Source organism: Vespula vulgaris, chromosome 17 (assembly GCF_905475345.1).
Source record: "Vespula vulgaris chromosome 17, iyVesVulg1.1, whole genome shotgun sequence".
NCBI lineage: Eukaryota > Metazoa > Arthropoda > Insecta > Hymenoptera > Vespidae > Vespula > Vespula vulgaris.
In genome coordinates this window covers 3,227,725-3,243,658 of record NC_066602.1, presented here as the reverse complement: position 1 = coordinate 3,243,658, position 15,934 = coordinate 3,227,725, and the positions used below count along the sequence as shown (strand labels likewise).

At 32.2% G+C, this 15,934-nt stretch overlaps 1 protein-coding gene and 3 long non-coding RNA genes across 11 annotated transcripts; 1 reads left to right on the top strand and 3 right to left on the bottom strand.

Moving 5' to 3' along the window:
* Positions 1-918: 918 nt before the first annotated feature.
* On the bottom strand, positions 919-1,664 carry LOC127069870 (uncharacterized). Its single transcript, XR_007783779.1, has 3 exons — positions 1,525-1,664; positions 1,100-1,464; positions 919-1,021 (listed from the first exon to the last, which is right to left on the bottom strand). It is a non-coding gene; the product is annotated as an uncharacterized LOC127069870 (long non-coding RNA).
* Positions 1,665-1,751: 87 nt separating this feature from the next.
* On the bottom strand, positions 1,752-4,551 carry LOC127069868 (uncharacterized). Of its 8 annotated transcripts, none has more exons than XR_007783770.1 (10): positions 4,183-4,551; positions 3,747-3,824; positions 3,523-3,686; positions 3,299-3,462; positions 3,075-3,238; positions 2,851-3,014; positions 2,627-2,790; positions 2,403-2,566; positions 1,955-2,118; positions 1,752-1,894 (listed from the first exon to the last, which is right to left on the bottom strand). It is a non-coding gene; the product is annotated as an uncharacterized LOC127069868 (long non-coding RNA). The 8 variants fall into 8 exon arrangements; XR_007783769.1 differs by lacking the exon at positions 2,403-2,566 and adding an exon at positions 2,179-2,342; XR_007783776.1 differs by lacking the exon at positions 2,403-2,566.
* Positions 4,552-4,778: 227 nt separating this feature from the next.
* Positions 4,779-8,354, top strand: LOC127070243 (uncharacterized). The gene is made up of 5 exons (XR_007784431.1): positions 4,779-5,032; positions 5,468-5,831; positions 6,483-6,573; positions 7,159-7,256; positions 8,033-8,354. It is a non-coding gene; the product is annotated as an uncharacterized LOC127070243 (long non-coding RNA).
* Positions 8,355-9,400: 1,046 nt separating this feature from the next.
* On the bottom strand, positions 9,401-13,869 carry LOC127069950 (peptidoglycan recognition protein 3-like). The gene is made up of 7 exons (XM_051007686.1): positions 13,702-13,869; positions 12,605-12,931; positions 11,935-12,218; positions 10,401-10,416; positions 10,179-10,342; positions 9,898-10,060; positions 9,401-9,788 (listed from the first exon to the last, which is right to left on the bottom strand). Exons 1-7 carry the CDS (start codon positions 13,811-13,813, stop codon positions 9,604-9,606), a joined length of 1,251 nt encoding a protein of 416 aa, XP_050863643.1. The 5' UTR covers positions 13,814-13,869; the 3' UTR covers positions 9,401-9,603.
* Positions 13,870-15,934: the final 2,065 nt, after the last annotated feature.

The window sequence follows — 15,934 nt, the reverse complement described above, 5'->3', positions numbered from 1 at the left end:
GAATGACCTCCGCGAAATTTTCTAAGTACCCTCGTCAAAGTCCAAAATACAACTGAACCAGTAACTGTAAGAGTCGGTCGAAGGCCCGTCTTTGTTCTCCCCTCTCGCAGTTCACTATCCTCACTTCGCAATTTAATCTAAAATCAAATAAACTGTACAGAATATTGTAGGAATGAGAAATTCGAAAATATATTTTATTAATTGTTCGTTAATACTTGCAGGAATGTCCTCCGCGAAATTTTCTATGTTCCATCGTTGAAGTCCAAAACACAACTGTACTAGTAACTGTAAGAGGCGGTCGCAGGCCCGTCTTTGTTGTCGTCTCTCGCAGCCGAGTATCCCCACTTCGCAATTCAATCTAAAATCATATAAACGCTATAGAATATTGTAATTATGAGAAATTCGGAAATATATTTTACTAACTGTTCGTTAATACTTGCAGGAATGACCTCCGCGAAATTTTCTAAGTACCCTCGTCAAAGTCCAAAATACAACTGAACCAGTAACTGTAAGAGTCGGTCGAAGGCCCGTCTTTGTTCTCCCCTCTCGCAGTTCACTATCCCCACTTCGCAATTTAATCTAAAATCAAATAAACTGTACAGAATATTGTAGGAATGAGAAATTCGAAAATATATTTTATTAATTGTTCGTTAATACTTGCAGGAATGTCCTCCGCGAAATTTTCTATGTTCCATCGTTGAAGTCCAAAACACAACTGTACTAGTAACTGTAAGAGGCGGTCGCAGGCCCGTCTTTGTTGTCGTCTCTCGCAGCCGAGTATCCCCACTTCGGAATTCAATCTAAAATCATATAAACGCTATAGAATATTGTAATTATGAGAAATTCGGAAATATATTTTACTAACTGTTCGTTAATACTTGCAGGAATGTCCTCCGCGAAATTTTCTAAGTTCCCTCGTCGAAGTCCAAAACACAACTGTACTAGTAACTGTAAGAGTCGGTCGAAGGCCCGTCTTTGTTCTCCCCTCTCGCAGCTTACTATCCCCACTTCGCAATTTAATCTAAAATCAAATAAACTGTACAGAATATTGTAGGAAGGAAAAATTCGGAAATATATTTTATCAACTGTTCGTTAATACTTGCAGGAATGTCCTCCGCGAAATTTTCTATGTTCCATCGTCGAAGTCCAAAACACAACTGTACTAGTAACTGTAAGAGTCGGTCGAAGGCCCGTCTTTGTTCTCCCCTCTCGCAGCTTACTATCCCCACTTCGCAATTTAATCTAAAATCAAATAAACTGTACAGAATATTGTAGGAAGGAGAAATTCGGAAATATATTTTATTAACTGTTCGTTAATACTTGCAGGTGTGGTTTCCGCGAAATTTTCCAAGTTCCCTCGTCGAAGTCCAAAACACAACTAAACTAGTAACTGTAAGAGGCGATCGAAGGCCCGTCTTTGTTGTCCCCTCTCGTAGGCGAGTATCCCCACTTCGCAATTTGAATCTAAAACAAAATAAATCGCATAGAAAATTATAAAAAATATGTGAGAATAAATGTACTTACATTAACTCTTCTTTATTACTTGTCGAGAACGCGTGCTGGGAGGCCTGCGATGCGTACTCGTCGAAATTCGAAGCAAGATTGCACCAGTAGCTGTCGCTTATATTGTCGTCACGAGTGGGAGAATATCCCCACTCCACAATTTCGTTCTAAAACGAAATAAATCGTATAGAATATTGAAATAATGAGTGATATAGTTATGTACTTACATTGATTCTTCTCCATTACTTCCAAACAATGCGTACTACGTGAACTGCGATGCGTACTCTTCGAAATTCGTAGCAAGACTGAACCGTTTACTATTAAAATCGGTCGGACGCTCGACTTTGTTGTCATCTCGGGAAGCTCACTATCCCCACTCCACAATTTCGTTCTAAAACGAAATAAATCGTATGGAATATTGAAATAATGAGTGATATAGTTATGTACTTACATTGATTCTTCTCCATTACTTCCAAAGAATGCGTACTACGTGATCTGCGATGCGTACTCTTCGAAATTCGTAGCGAGACTGAACCGTTTACTATTAAAATCGGTCGGACGCTCGACTTTGTTGTCATCTCGGGGAGCCCACTATCCCCACTCCACAATTTCGTTCTAAAACGAAATAAATCGTATAGAATATTGAAATAATGAGTGATATAGTTATGTACTTACATTGATTCTTCTCCATTACTTCCAAAAAATGCGTACTACGTGATCTGCGATGCGTACTCTTCGAAATTCGTAGCGAGACTGAACCGTTTACTATTAAAATCGGTCGGACGCTCGACTTTGTTGTCATCTCGGGAAGCCCACTATCCCCACTCCACAATTTCGTTCTAAAACGAAATAAATCGTATAGAATATTGAAATAATGAGTGATATAGTTATGTACTTACATTGATTCTTCTCCATTACTTCCAAAAAATGCGTACTACGTGATCTGCGATGCGTACTCTTCGAAATTCGTAGCGAGACTGAACCGTTTACTATTAAAATCGGTCGGACGCTCGACTTTGTTGTCATCTCGGGAAGCCCACTATCCCCACTCCACAATTTCGTTCTAAAACGAAATAAATCGTATAGAATATTGAAATAATGAGTGATATGGTTATGTACTTACATTGATTCTTCTCTATTACTTCCAAAAAATGCGTACTACGTGATCTGCGATGCGTACTCTTCGAAATTCGTAGCGAGACTGAACCGTTTACTATTAAAATCGGTCGGACGCTCGACTTTGTTGTCATCTCGGGAAGCCCACTATCCCCACTCCACAATTTCGTTCTAAAACGAAATAAATCGTATAGAATATTGAAATAATGAGTGATATGGTTATGTACTTACATTGATTCTTCTCTATTACTTCCAAAAAATGCGTACTACGTGATCTGCGATGCGTACTCTTCGAAATTCGTAGCGAGACTGAACCGTTTACTATTAAAATCGGTCGGACGCTCGACTTTGTTGTCATCTCGGGAAGCCCACTATCCCCACTCCACAATTTCGTTCTAAAACGAAATAAATCGTATAGAATATTGAAATAATGAGTGATATGGTTATGTACTTACATTGATTCTTCTCTATTACTTCCAAAAAATGCGTACTACGTGATCTGCGATGCGTACTCTTCGAAATTCGTAGCGAGACTGAACCGTTTACTATTAAAATCGGTCGGACGCTCGACTTTGTTGTCATCTCGGGAAGCCCACTATCCCCACTCCACAATTTCGTTCTAAAACGAAATAAATCGTATAGAATATTGAAATAATGAGTGATATGGTTATGTACTTACATTGATTCTTCTCTATTACTTCCAAAAAATGCGTACTACGTGATCTGCGATGCGTACTCTTCGAAATTCGTAGCGAGACTGAACCGTTTACTATTAAAATCGGTCGGACGCTCGACTTTGTTGTCATCTCGGGAAGCCCACTATCCCCACTCCACAATTTCGTTCTAAAACGAAATAAATCGTATAGAATATTGAAATAATGAGTGATATGGTTATGTACTTACATTGATTCTTCTCTATTACTTCCAAAAAATGCGTACTACGTGATCTGCGATGCGTACTCTTCGAAATTCGTAGCGAGACTGAACCGTTTACTATTAAAATCGGTCGGACGCTCGACTTTGTTGTCATCTCGGGAAGCTCACTATCCCCACTCCACAATTTCGTTCTAAAACGAAATAAATCGTATAGAATATTAAAAGAATGAGTGATATAGTTATGTACTTACATTGATTCTTCTCTATTACTTCCAAAGGATGCGTACTACGAGAACTGCGATGTGCACTCGTCGACATACAAAAGGAAACTAACAAAATAATAGTCAAAGTAAATAAAAGTCGTATATGTTCGTATTACACAAAGCCAACGATCGCGAAACGAAAATTTCAAAGTATTAAAATTATAAACTAGTTCTTTTATTTCTTATACGTATCGATCTTTGTAATGTTAAACGAATATAGTGTTGTTTAAATATTAAAACTGTGCAGATATTAAAAACTGTTTAAATAAATGTAAAATTATCGAAAATATTAATTTCTGAGCTTTCGCCTTTGGAAAGATCCGATATTCACTCGTCGGTATACAAAAGAAAACTAATTCGAAATCTTATGTAGCTATATAGTAAATATGTACAAGTAAATAAAACAGTATTGGTTTGTGCTTACCTTCGCATTGAAAGAATTTTTCTAAAAGATTATGAATGCAGCGTATCAATTTACACAGGTTTATAGATTCACAGCTTGGAGACAATGTTTTATACTCGGTTCCATGTATTTGTGTGAATGTTCCACTATCTGTGTGACAGCAAGCGAGTGAATATCTTTGTCCACATCTTTTGCGATGAAATACAGATACTTTTGCAAAAAATAATATTGGTCGATGTGCTAATGCTTTTTAGAATTTATACAGATCAGTAATGTTCGAAAATCTAGACGAAATCCTTTTTTTTCTTCCCTTATTCAGATGAATTTCTTCTTCGTTGCAGCTTTTTCTTCTTCCAAAGCGATTAGAACTTCTGGCTACTAACGAGTACATAATAAATACTCTCGAACAGAAATTATTTATGAATTAATATTTATAGATCAATCTATAGGGAAATATAATTAAATATCATTCTTTTCGAACATTTACAAGAGATATTGATCATGGAAAAGATAAATTCTTTGATTATTCCATTAATTAATTAATTATCTTTTGACACCCGAAGTAAAAGAAGACAGAAGAAACTTACGTGTATCATTACGCGGGTATTTACGTATTTGGCGGGAATTTTATATAACTTAATAGAAAGTAGTAAGACGTTTCATAACAATTTTCAATGATTTTTTCGCGATTGAATGTTATATTTTGTGCTATTTTTCAATAAAATGTTAAGAAAAATTAATATATTTATTAATGCGTAATATTTCTAAAATGACGCAATATGTATGTACAACGTGAAGCTGCACATTCACGGTGTAGATGACGCCATTGCTGCTTCGGTTTGTACCAACCAAATATGTCTCCCCGTTACAAGTAATTAGAAGATTTTTTCCACCGTACACTTTATTACTATACACCAATCGATAGCTAAATAAACGATTTTCAAAAGGCCGCATTCTCAAATCGGAACATCGTTGCGTTTAAAAGATATTCGTGAAAATAAAATCGGTCTCGTTGATCCCTCGGGGAGCTATTGCATCGTACTTTTTTTTCGATTTTCCAGCTTAATTTTCTCAATATCGATAATTCTCCCGCTTTTTAGCAATACTCTGATCAATAATTTTGCGTTTATAATCACAATAGATGGATATTTTATATTATATTCGATTTTCAAACACATATACACACACACACGTATATGGATATTTTTACAGATTATATATACACATACACTTTTTTGATCTTCTTCTTTTTTCACACACACACTTTTAATTTTATCCTGTATTAATATGATTTCACATTTTTCAGATTTTCAAGAATTTCACGAGATAAGACAGAGCATCGAATTAGAATCAGTGTTAGTGGATCGTTCTTTGTCTCCCAAAATCGAGATGTTCGTCGTTTGAAGGATCAACAGCTACTACCTCTTTGTCTCCTGAGCAACTGTGAAAAATGAAAAAACGTAATCTGTGAGAATGCGTGAATACTAGACGTTTCGAAGAATTTATGCATGTATAATATACGTATATGTGTGTATATGTGTGATACGATTATTACGAATGTTTTGGTGCGTTGTTCCGAGCTCGACAATCGTTTACATCTGTGTTTTTTCTTTCTTTTTTTTGTCATTTGCTTTCGCTTCGAAAAAGACAGAAGAGAAAATATAAATTAGGTTAGTAAGTCAATTCAGTTCTTGTTATTTATATAGGTTAGTACTGTCCATAAATAATGAGTAGTTTTCGTGATCGTTTCAATGATACATTTTAATGATTAGTTCTGTATATATTTATTTACATATTTATTATTTCTCCTTCTTTCCTTTCTTTTTGATTCTCGATTATCTATGATTATTATCGACACATGATATATTACTTCGATCATAAATTATGTAATTATTCGATATGTTTAAATAAAAATTCAAAGAAGTATTATTTTTTTCAAATATTTATAAAATATATATGTAGTCACATATACAGATATGTGTGTGTGTGTATATATATATATATATCATACATAAATCCATCAATACATAAATCCATCGAATTATTTTGATTTAACAATTACTCATTATTTCGCGTAATGTATAAAGCATAGGGATAACTTTCTGATACAAGTGCGTATCTATTTAACGTTTCTATATCTTTAAAAAATATCATGTTTTCATTAAAAAATTATTGTCTATGTTTGAAATTCGAATTAATTACATTTGTCATCCATATCGTATTATCTACGTACTTATATTATATTTTTTATTATTTTTCATTGAAAAATATAATATTTGATTTGACTGGATTGTACCTGTGATGACGTCATGGAATTATAGGGACTACTTTCCTTCCTTGCCACTAGTCTCATCGTCATCTTGGACGCAGTGACAAGTGTACACGGTGTTTCGTCGCTCCGCATAATTACAGGTAATTAGCAAATTTTTTCTAACGTACATCCTTTTCCAATATATCAATCGATAGCCAAACGTGCGATTTTCATGAGGCCGCGTTCGCAAGTCTGGGCATCATCGCGTTAAAAAGATATTCGCGAAAATAAAATCAGCCTCTCGTAGATCGCCCAAGGAGCTTTCGCGTCGTATTGTTTCTTCTATTTTCTTGTTTTATTCTCACAATATTAATACTTCTCTCACTTTTTAATGATACTCTGATCAATAGTTTTGCATTAATAGTTGTAATCGATTGATAATTTGTATTAAATTCGATTTTCATATATGATCATACACACTCACACACACATGCATGCACGCACACAACAGAAATACGATCATTTATATACATATAGGTATACGATCATATATATATATATATATATATTACATACAGTGTACAATCATATATATGTATATATATATATAGATATACGATAATATGTAACACACACACACACACACACACACACACACACACACACACATGTATGTATATTCCCTACACATATTACACACACACTTTTAATCTTGTCCTGTAGTAATATGATCCTATTTTTTTCAGATTTTCAAGAATTCCGGAGCTACAGTACAAAGCGTTGAATATTCCCAGTGTTTACTGGCATTTACTGGATTTATTTCTTCGATACATTTATTCGATAGGTAAGTTTATTTTATTTTAATAAATATAGCGAGATTTAATAGAAAGAGATAGGTAATATACGACATGAAAGCTACATTAGGTTGTATATTTCTAAAACATTCTTCGATCGATATCAAAACAAAAACAGTCGAGTGTTCGAACTCTCTCAAAGCCACGTGAGAGATCTTTATTTCTATATAACATTTGGACGAGTACAAACAAAAGCAGATTAATTTCGACATCGAATTTATTTCTGCAATTATTTTATTTTAGAAAATTTATTACATTTTTATTAATAATTAGGTTTCCATATGCAGTTACTTCCAAGCGATGAGACTTGGTCAATCGATATTGTTTGAGTTTGTATTTTAAGATACAAAGCAAGCAATATCGAACAAATGGCTGCATACTTTGGTACATTTCAAAAGTACTTAGCTTTTAATAATTTCAATATTCATAACGTATTAAATTATTTCTTAGTGAAACGCACTGAAAAATTCTAATTTCTTTATTATTTTTATTTGTTCTTGATTATTTTCATTTACTTTTATTTATTTTTATCAACTTTTTTCAGGTTAAATATTATATTTTTTATTCTACTTATGTTCACTATTATATGCTCATATTTTTAAATTAAAAATTTGTTTTTAAATACATATGATGAGCTCCTTAATAAAGAGAGAAAGATAGCGTATAAATAATAGCTTTAAAATATCCCCACCAATTGCCAAATAATTCTTGGAAATGAGTTTCCGACGAGCAACAAAAGAAAAAGCATGATATTATTCTATTACAGGTATATCTATATACATGTTTGTATACGCTACACTGTACGCAGTATTTGGGAAGTACAGACAATAGCACATGTAAACAATCAAAGAACGACCAAGAGGACGACTTAGTTCATTTCTAAACACTTTTCGTTTGTATCAGCAGCCGTCCAGACGTGTTCAGACTTGTTCCTGCTTCTTCAATTTTGGTTCTTCTAATTTCTCATTTACATTATATATAATATTTTATAATCTTGATTTAATCATTTACAGTTTATCAATCTTATTTTCTATTCTATTAGATTTCGATATATAATATAGCATTTATATGTTGAATATGCAAATCACATTTACGTGCATAATCTTATTCTCTATTAATAATAGTTTGAATATTTTCAAATAATTATTCATCATATTGACCAATATAACATTCACTATTGAATTTGAAATTTTAATTTAATTTTAATTATTATAAAAAATTAGATGTTAATTCTAACAAACTATCTATTGTGTTATACGATTTCATGTGTTCTGTCGTAGTCTTATTATAAGTTTCTATGCTCTATTATATCCAGAACTTTTATTATATAATATTTTATATTTTTTTTAAGAAATTTATATATGAATCTCCTACGCAGCTACCTCCTTGTGGTGGGATCTGGAAATCGGTATTGCGAACGTTTTATTTATTATATACAACGTACGCACTATCGGTCCAAAGGCTGACGTTCGGTGTATTAGAAAATAATTTTGATTAAATTTCAATTTGTTCAGAATTATTATGATCTTTGTAATGTTAATCGAATTTATTATTGTTTAAATATTAATTTAATCTACTTATACATTAAAGATTGTCTAAATAATCGGAAAATTACAAATATTACTCTGTATTTTTTCATATATTGCTTTAAAAGTTCTGTATAATTCTTAGAAATTTTACAGATCAGATTTTATGATCGCTTGGCAGGATAAAGAAAACGTGAATAAAGAAATGTTTTGAGTAATTTATCGAAAGGAATCGTGATGTAGGTACGCAGTACGATCGTTCTAACGAGAGATCGATAAAAGATCGATGAGAGATCTCTAATTAGTGAAGCACGTACAACTATAAATTAGCGTCGGTCAAGCTTGATTTTTCCTCTTATAATAAATACGGTGAATTCCCTCTTTTTTTACCGTTTACTGCGAAGAATTTCCTATTTTAATAAATCTAATCGAAGGATACAAACTAAATAATATTACTTCGATCAGTAAGCGTATTGTAAATCATTGAGAAAATTTTATACTCGTGTAGGTATATACATTTGTGTGTGTGTGTGTGTATCGTAAACAAATAAAGTTACAATGAAACTGTACGTGTTACAAATTACAAAAAAAATCAGTCTGAATAAATATATGTTCAAAGAAAATTTTATTAATACTTTTAGAACTCTTTCTTTACGAAACAACAAGTAAAAATATTTGCATGAAAATCGAATTTGAACTTATCTGTCGTAAAGAAAAATAAAAAAAAAACTATCCGTTCAACTTTCCAATGATTGTCAAGTTTAAAACAATAAGACGTTACATTTCATAGATCAATTTAATCGCATAACTCTTATGGTTTCTCGGACCAGTGAGCCCATGTTTTAATCAAATTGTATAAAGCATTTCCAGGACAACTAGTTTGAGCGGTTTGTCGATGGCCAAGAAGTTTGTAATCGGACTTGATTTTGTTGTTAGCTACTCCGTAAGCTATCAAATTCTGTGTTGCTCGAACGCTCGCTGAATTTGGTACGGTATCTATACACAAGTAGACATAAGTAAAATTTTCAATTGTAGGAAAAATAAAAACGAACGAAAAAATTAAATTTAAAAAGAAAGTATGATAAAAGATGCGCTTGTAACTTACTTGTAAATTTACCAATGAGGCAAATACCGATACTTTTGGCATTGTACTGGACCGAATGTGAGCCATGTTTACCCCAGCCACGACCTTCGTAGACATTACCATCTTCACCGACCAAAAAATTGTAGCCGATGTCGTCCCATTTTTTCGTGTTCATATGATTATTCTACGAATATAATAAGTAGTTATTTTTTCAATTATTCCAGCAATAATTTCGTAACGTTATCAGACATCTTCGTGAATAGAAACCAAAAGAAATAAAAAGAACATATCATAAGCGTCACCTGAAAACTTCTAACTCTAGCCTGACAAATTGCTTGAGTGTTACAACCAACTGTATCCGAATGATGAATAACAACGTAAGGAACTGGATTAATTTTAAGAGCAGGTATAGTAGTTTTCGGCGGTCTAGCTCCCCATTGTTGTCTCGAAATGATATTAGGTGTTCCTGAAAATAAATATGTAAGTATCAGATAACAAATCGATCGATCAGCAATTTTATTTACTGCGATAAAAATTCAACTGCGAAAACATACGAAGAGATAATGTCATTAAAGAAATTACACTATATAACGTATAAAATCTTTTTTTTTTTTCGATCTAATCTCCTCATGTCAAAGCTGACGTCACGATATAATTACCGTACTAACGGCCGATAAAATTATTCTCGCAATTATATATTTTCACACGGTTTACTCTTTTAATGGAGATACACAATTGTTTTTCAAATTTATCTCGTCGGATTTTGTCTCGTCGAACGAACGATCAATTTTATTGCCGAATTGCTAATGATTACTCCGATATTTTACATTTTTTTCTCGAATGAAAATAAATTTCGTTAAGTGCGAAGTATATGTCATATCGAGATACGAGTCAAGGTCTTTTTAATTGTATCTCTTGGTCTCTTCGTTTTATTTCGCAATTGAACGAATCTATAAAACGATCGACGGACATTCGATTCGAGAAAACTGATTACGTCGCAAGAAGAGAAACAACGTAAGAGAGATAGAGAGAGAGAAAGAAAGAAAAAAAGAGAAAGAGTTGTTACCAAATGTTTCAGCCGAATCTGCAACTTCCGTTGCACGGCAAATTGCGATGCAAATTGCAACAAGTAGAAACGTTACTCGGACCATTCTCGTTACTTCTTTGATACTATACACTACTTGATGGCAGTTAATATATACTGATCAACTAATCCGCTCTTGAACGCATACATCGAACACATGACCTTTGCACATAGATATTAATATCAAGCATATAAAAGTATTCGTTTGTATTGGTACGTCTGTTGTATACAAGCAATGAAAATTATACGTGTGTATGCGTTCGTGTTCTTTATCTTCGTATACATAAAATAGAATATTAAATTCTTTTTAAGAGACTCTTCAATCGGGGCTTCCCAATTGATTTGCGTATCGTTTTATCGTTATTGCAAGCATATCAATATTTATTTAATTTTTTTTTTGTTATAAATGCGATCAGATACATAGAATGTTAAATATTCATTCTCGCAAATGTATGTTAATAGATATGTAAATAGTCATCGCGATTCGATGATTTCGCCGAACATTAAATTGAATCAATGTAATTATACCGCAAATATATAACGCAAAACAAATTGTTTATATGATCTGATATAATTGTTGCACTGTACACATAAGATCTTTCTTTTCTCCTTTTCTTTTTTTTTCTATTCTAATCGATTCGTAAATAATATATACTCGTCGATATGTATTATTTTGTCTGAAATCATACGCTAATCGAAAAGTTTTCGTCAATATATATTACTATCCTACGTAATGTAATGAATAATTTACAAAAACGATTTATATTTAAATACAAAATTCATTCGAAACATTATATACAATGTTCGAAGTGTCAAAAAGTTACGTACGACACGATACCGTGTGAAAAAAAAAAATGAGAAAAAACTAAATATAAAAAAAGAATAATAAAAGAGGTAGCAACGGTTATATAATATTTTTAATACGACGATATATAGCATCGAACGATAGTTTCATTGCACGCAGCCTATTATACTAAATCTAATATAACTTTATCGATATTGTAATCGTTATTCGGGTCGTTTCCTTTTGGTACCTGTGATGGAGCTTCCGTTGTAATTTGTACTCTGTCGGGTATGGGATGAGATGTCCAATGAGGAAGTGTCATAACGTATTTGTAAAATGTATCTCCTGGACAAAGTGTACTACGTGCTTGCCGATGTCCGATAACGTTATAATCATGATGTATTTTTCCAAGAGAGATGCCACAAGAAATGAGAGAATTTAAGGCACGAAGGGCCGCGTCATTTGGAAGAAAATCTGTAATGATATCGAATATCAAATATCGAATGATAAAACAAGCTCGTAGAATAAAATTATTTTTCAAATTCGTATTCAAGAAAATAATTTTCGAGGGGATTCACTTGAAGGACTATAATACACATATGTAATGTATCTATGTTGTGTGTTACTTAATATAATAACGCAACGTCGATACTAGAAAGAGGAAGTTTACGCGTAAACACATACATACATACATACATACATACATATATATATATATATATATATATATATATATATATATATACATACATACATATGCCGATTTATGTCAATTACATTTTCTCAAAACCTATAGAATTTATTTATCCATCGATAATAATCTTTCTTGTTTTTCTCGTTCTCTTTTTTTACAAACTTACCCATAAAATCTCCTATGATGCAAATACCGATACTTTGAAAATTATATCCAGGCGCGTGTGCACCAACTTTATTCCATCCACGGCCTTCGTACACGTTACCATCTTCGCCTATAACGAAATTATAACCAAGGTCGAACCAACCACGATCGTCGATATGCAGATTCTGATAAGATCTGACTATCTTGCTGCAGGCTTCCTGATCGTAACAATATTGACGAATTCCACCATGGTGGATCACGACATAAGGCGTTGGTGTACGTTCGAGTTGTTGCTCGCCCAACGGTTTACGAGCTTTCCATTCCTCTCTTGTGACAATCCTTGGACAACCTGTCGTGAACACATTTGATGTAGGTACATTTATATATTTTCTCAAGAGGAATCTATCACCGATAAAATATTCAACGAGTTCTTACGATCATTGAGAAGTACATATTTAACTTTGATTATACGAGGAGCGTGTTAAAGAAAAAAAAAAAAAAAAAAAAAAAAAGAGAAACGTTCGAATCGACTGTGATTCACCTAACGCGAAGAAATTCTTTACATAACGGCAATACCAATGAATAAATTTTTTAACTTTTTAATCAAACTCGATCGTCACGATCGATAATGACTTTGCGTGATTTACTTGAATTCATTTTATCTCCTTCGTTCATATTTGACGTAAAAAAAATATAGAACAATTATTACGACATATATATGTATACATACATACATGTGTATGTTTGTGTGTGTGTGTGTAAAAAAAAAAGAAATTGAAACGCGATCGATACTTAAAAATTCGTAAAATATTTTCTTTAAAAATTTGTAAACTTAACACATCGTCAATAGTCGTCGAATAATTTAATGATCTATACACAATCTATATTACTTTATTTATTTTCTTTACCATTTTGTTAGTTTAACGTGGAATTAATCGATCTGACGAATATAAATCGGCTTGGTTATAGATAAGCTATATATAAAAAAAGACGACGAACAATAAGACTATTTTATCAATTCCATTTCCGACTCGAATCAAATTCATTTTGTTAAAACAAATACGAAACGATCTAATAATTACGAGATATTGTAATCAAGATTTTATTTGAAAGTGTTACCAGTAGTATTGAGACGATACATCGTCTCGTTTAGCGGCGCGCCAAGGACCAAATCATTTTGTAATTGAAAAATGATGAGGATAATGTTGAAAATAAGGATACTTCTTGTCATCGCAAGTCCTCGAAGGTCAACGTAGTCACCGTAGTTGGTCAAAAGTGAAACTGAATGGACATGGAGAAACCGTGTCCCCCTTTTAAACGAAAAATCGAACGACAACTGGGAAGTCCCTCGGAATGTAACACTTAATGATGATAGGTCCTTTAACCCTGTCCCCACCTTCGATCACTGATCTTCTCAACGGACACGAAACGAAGAAATCAAATCTACAACTATTACAAACGCTCAACAATCGATACTGTATTCAATAAGATAGTTGTGTACGAGAACATTTAATCGATTGTAGCAACGATCACTCGAAATGAATAGAAAAAACAGCGTTTTCGAATACACGATATCGTATTTGATTAAGATATATTACCAAACTAAACTAAGATATCAAGTTTGCGACAAATATTGAAAGAGTAAGTAAAAAATTATTATAATATTTTTATATACCTTACACAATTGTATAAATAAGAAAATCGATTGAATTAATACGACAGTATCGATAAAATCGATTAGCGCGTATGTGTTTAACGTAAAAATATTTTCTAATGAACGCATCAATGCGATAATACGTTCTAATCGTGATAACGCTTATAATAATAATAAGTTCGTGCGAATTTCTCTCTTTTTTTCTTTTTTCTTCTCTCTCCTTTTTTTTTACGTTCAAATATATCGTATATCTTTTCTATAGATTAGATTATCGGAAAATGAAGAAACAATTGCCTCATTTAGAAATAAGCAAACGGTCAATTGTTTTACTTAATTTATCGCAAGATAAATATTACATAAGGGAAACTAGCGAATCGATAATATCGAATTATTAAGTTATAAACTTGTGTAAGAAAGTAGAAAGTAATCGATGACGTTATTTCTATTAGTTGGATTTTATTAGTTTATTTCTTTTTGATAACAAAGAAAAATTTTGTTTTTCCTTAATACAATAAAAAAATGCAATTATTTTATACGAATGCGTAATGACGAGAAGTCGCGACGCGATAATTAGTGTCTCTCTCTCTCTCTCTCCCCCTTTATGACATAACATTACTATATTATTTGTGAGTGAACATGTAAGTACCTACATCATAATTGTGCACCGATGTGCACACATTCCTTACGTCTTTTCTTAGAATAAGATAATTCTTGAAGAAAACAATTATCAATTTTCAAACAATATCGATTCAATCGAAAACAATATCGATTTTCTCCTTATACGTAATAACTACGCATAACGACGATCTTAAATTATCAATATCGATGTGTAATACTTTTTTCTTTCTCTTGTTTCGTATTTTTTTAAATTATACGATCGATACGATAAAGGGTATAAAATATTAATCGATCCTTAGAAACAATTTTACAAAATGATCTGTTGTCGATGCATGACTATTCGACGCGATTAATTTTTTTTGTAACGTGGATATTTAATGTCGATTCGATTTAAACAATTTATTAATAAAATTCAATGTCGTATATAGCATGTTGAAACTTATATAAGCATAAATTTTCAATCGATTTTATAAACTTCGATAACGATGTATATATTTATATTTCATATGACACGTTCCCGATAAAAGAATAATTATTGCTTTATTGTAAATTAAATGATAAGAATAATCGTATGATAATCTAAAAAAAAAAAAGAAAAAAAAATTGTATCAATCTGTTAAGTCATTACATCTGTCGTATAAATCTGTTAAGTCATGTCGAATAAAATATTATATTTCATTATTTCATCATCGATCAATCGATCAGTCGGTAATATGTACGGCTAATTAATAATACACTAATTAACACGAATCTCACTTTGTTTCGTTCTAATAAAGAAAATTATATTATAAATACCTTCCAACATGTGCGGCCAATACGATGTTAACGCGTCCGAGTATTACGATGAACTGGAAAATAACTCTTTGCAGATGAATTCTAATATTCGGATGATAATATTCGACGAAATAATTATAATGCGCCAAAAAAATTAATTTAGTTGTAAGTACGTAACAACGCGCGATATAGATATATACATATACGATCTATTATCATTAGAAATTTAACAATTGATCGTCTCAACGTATCATAATCGAAATTTTATATTTTGAAACTAAAGACGCGGCGAATAAGATTATTTTC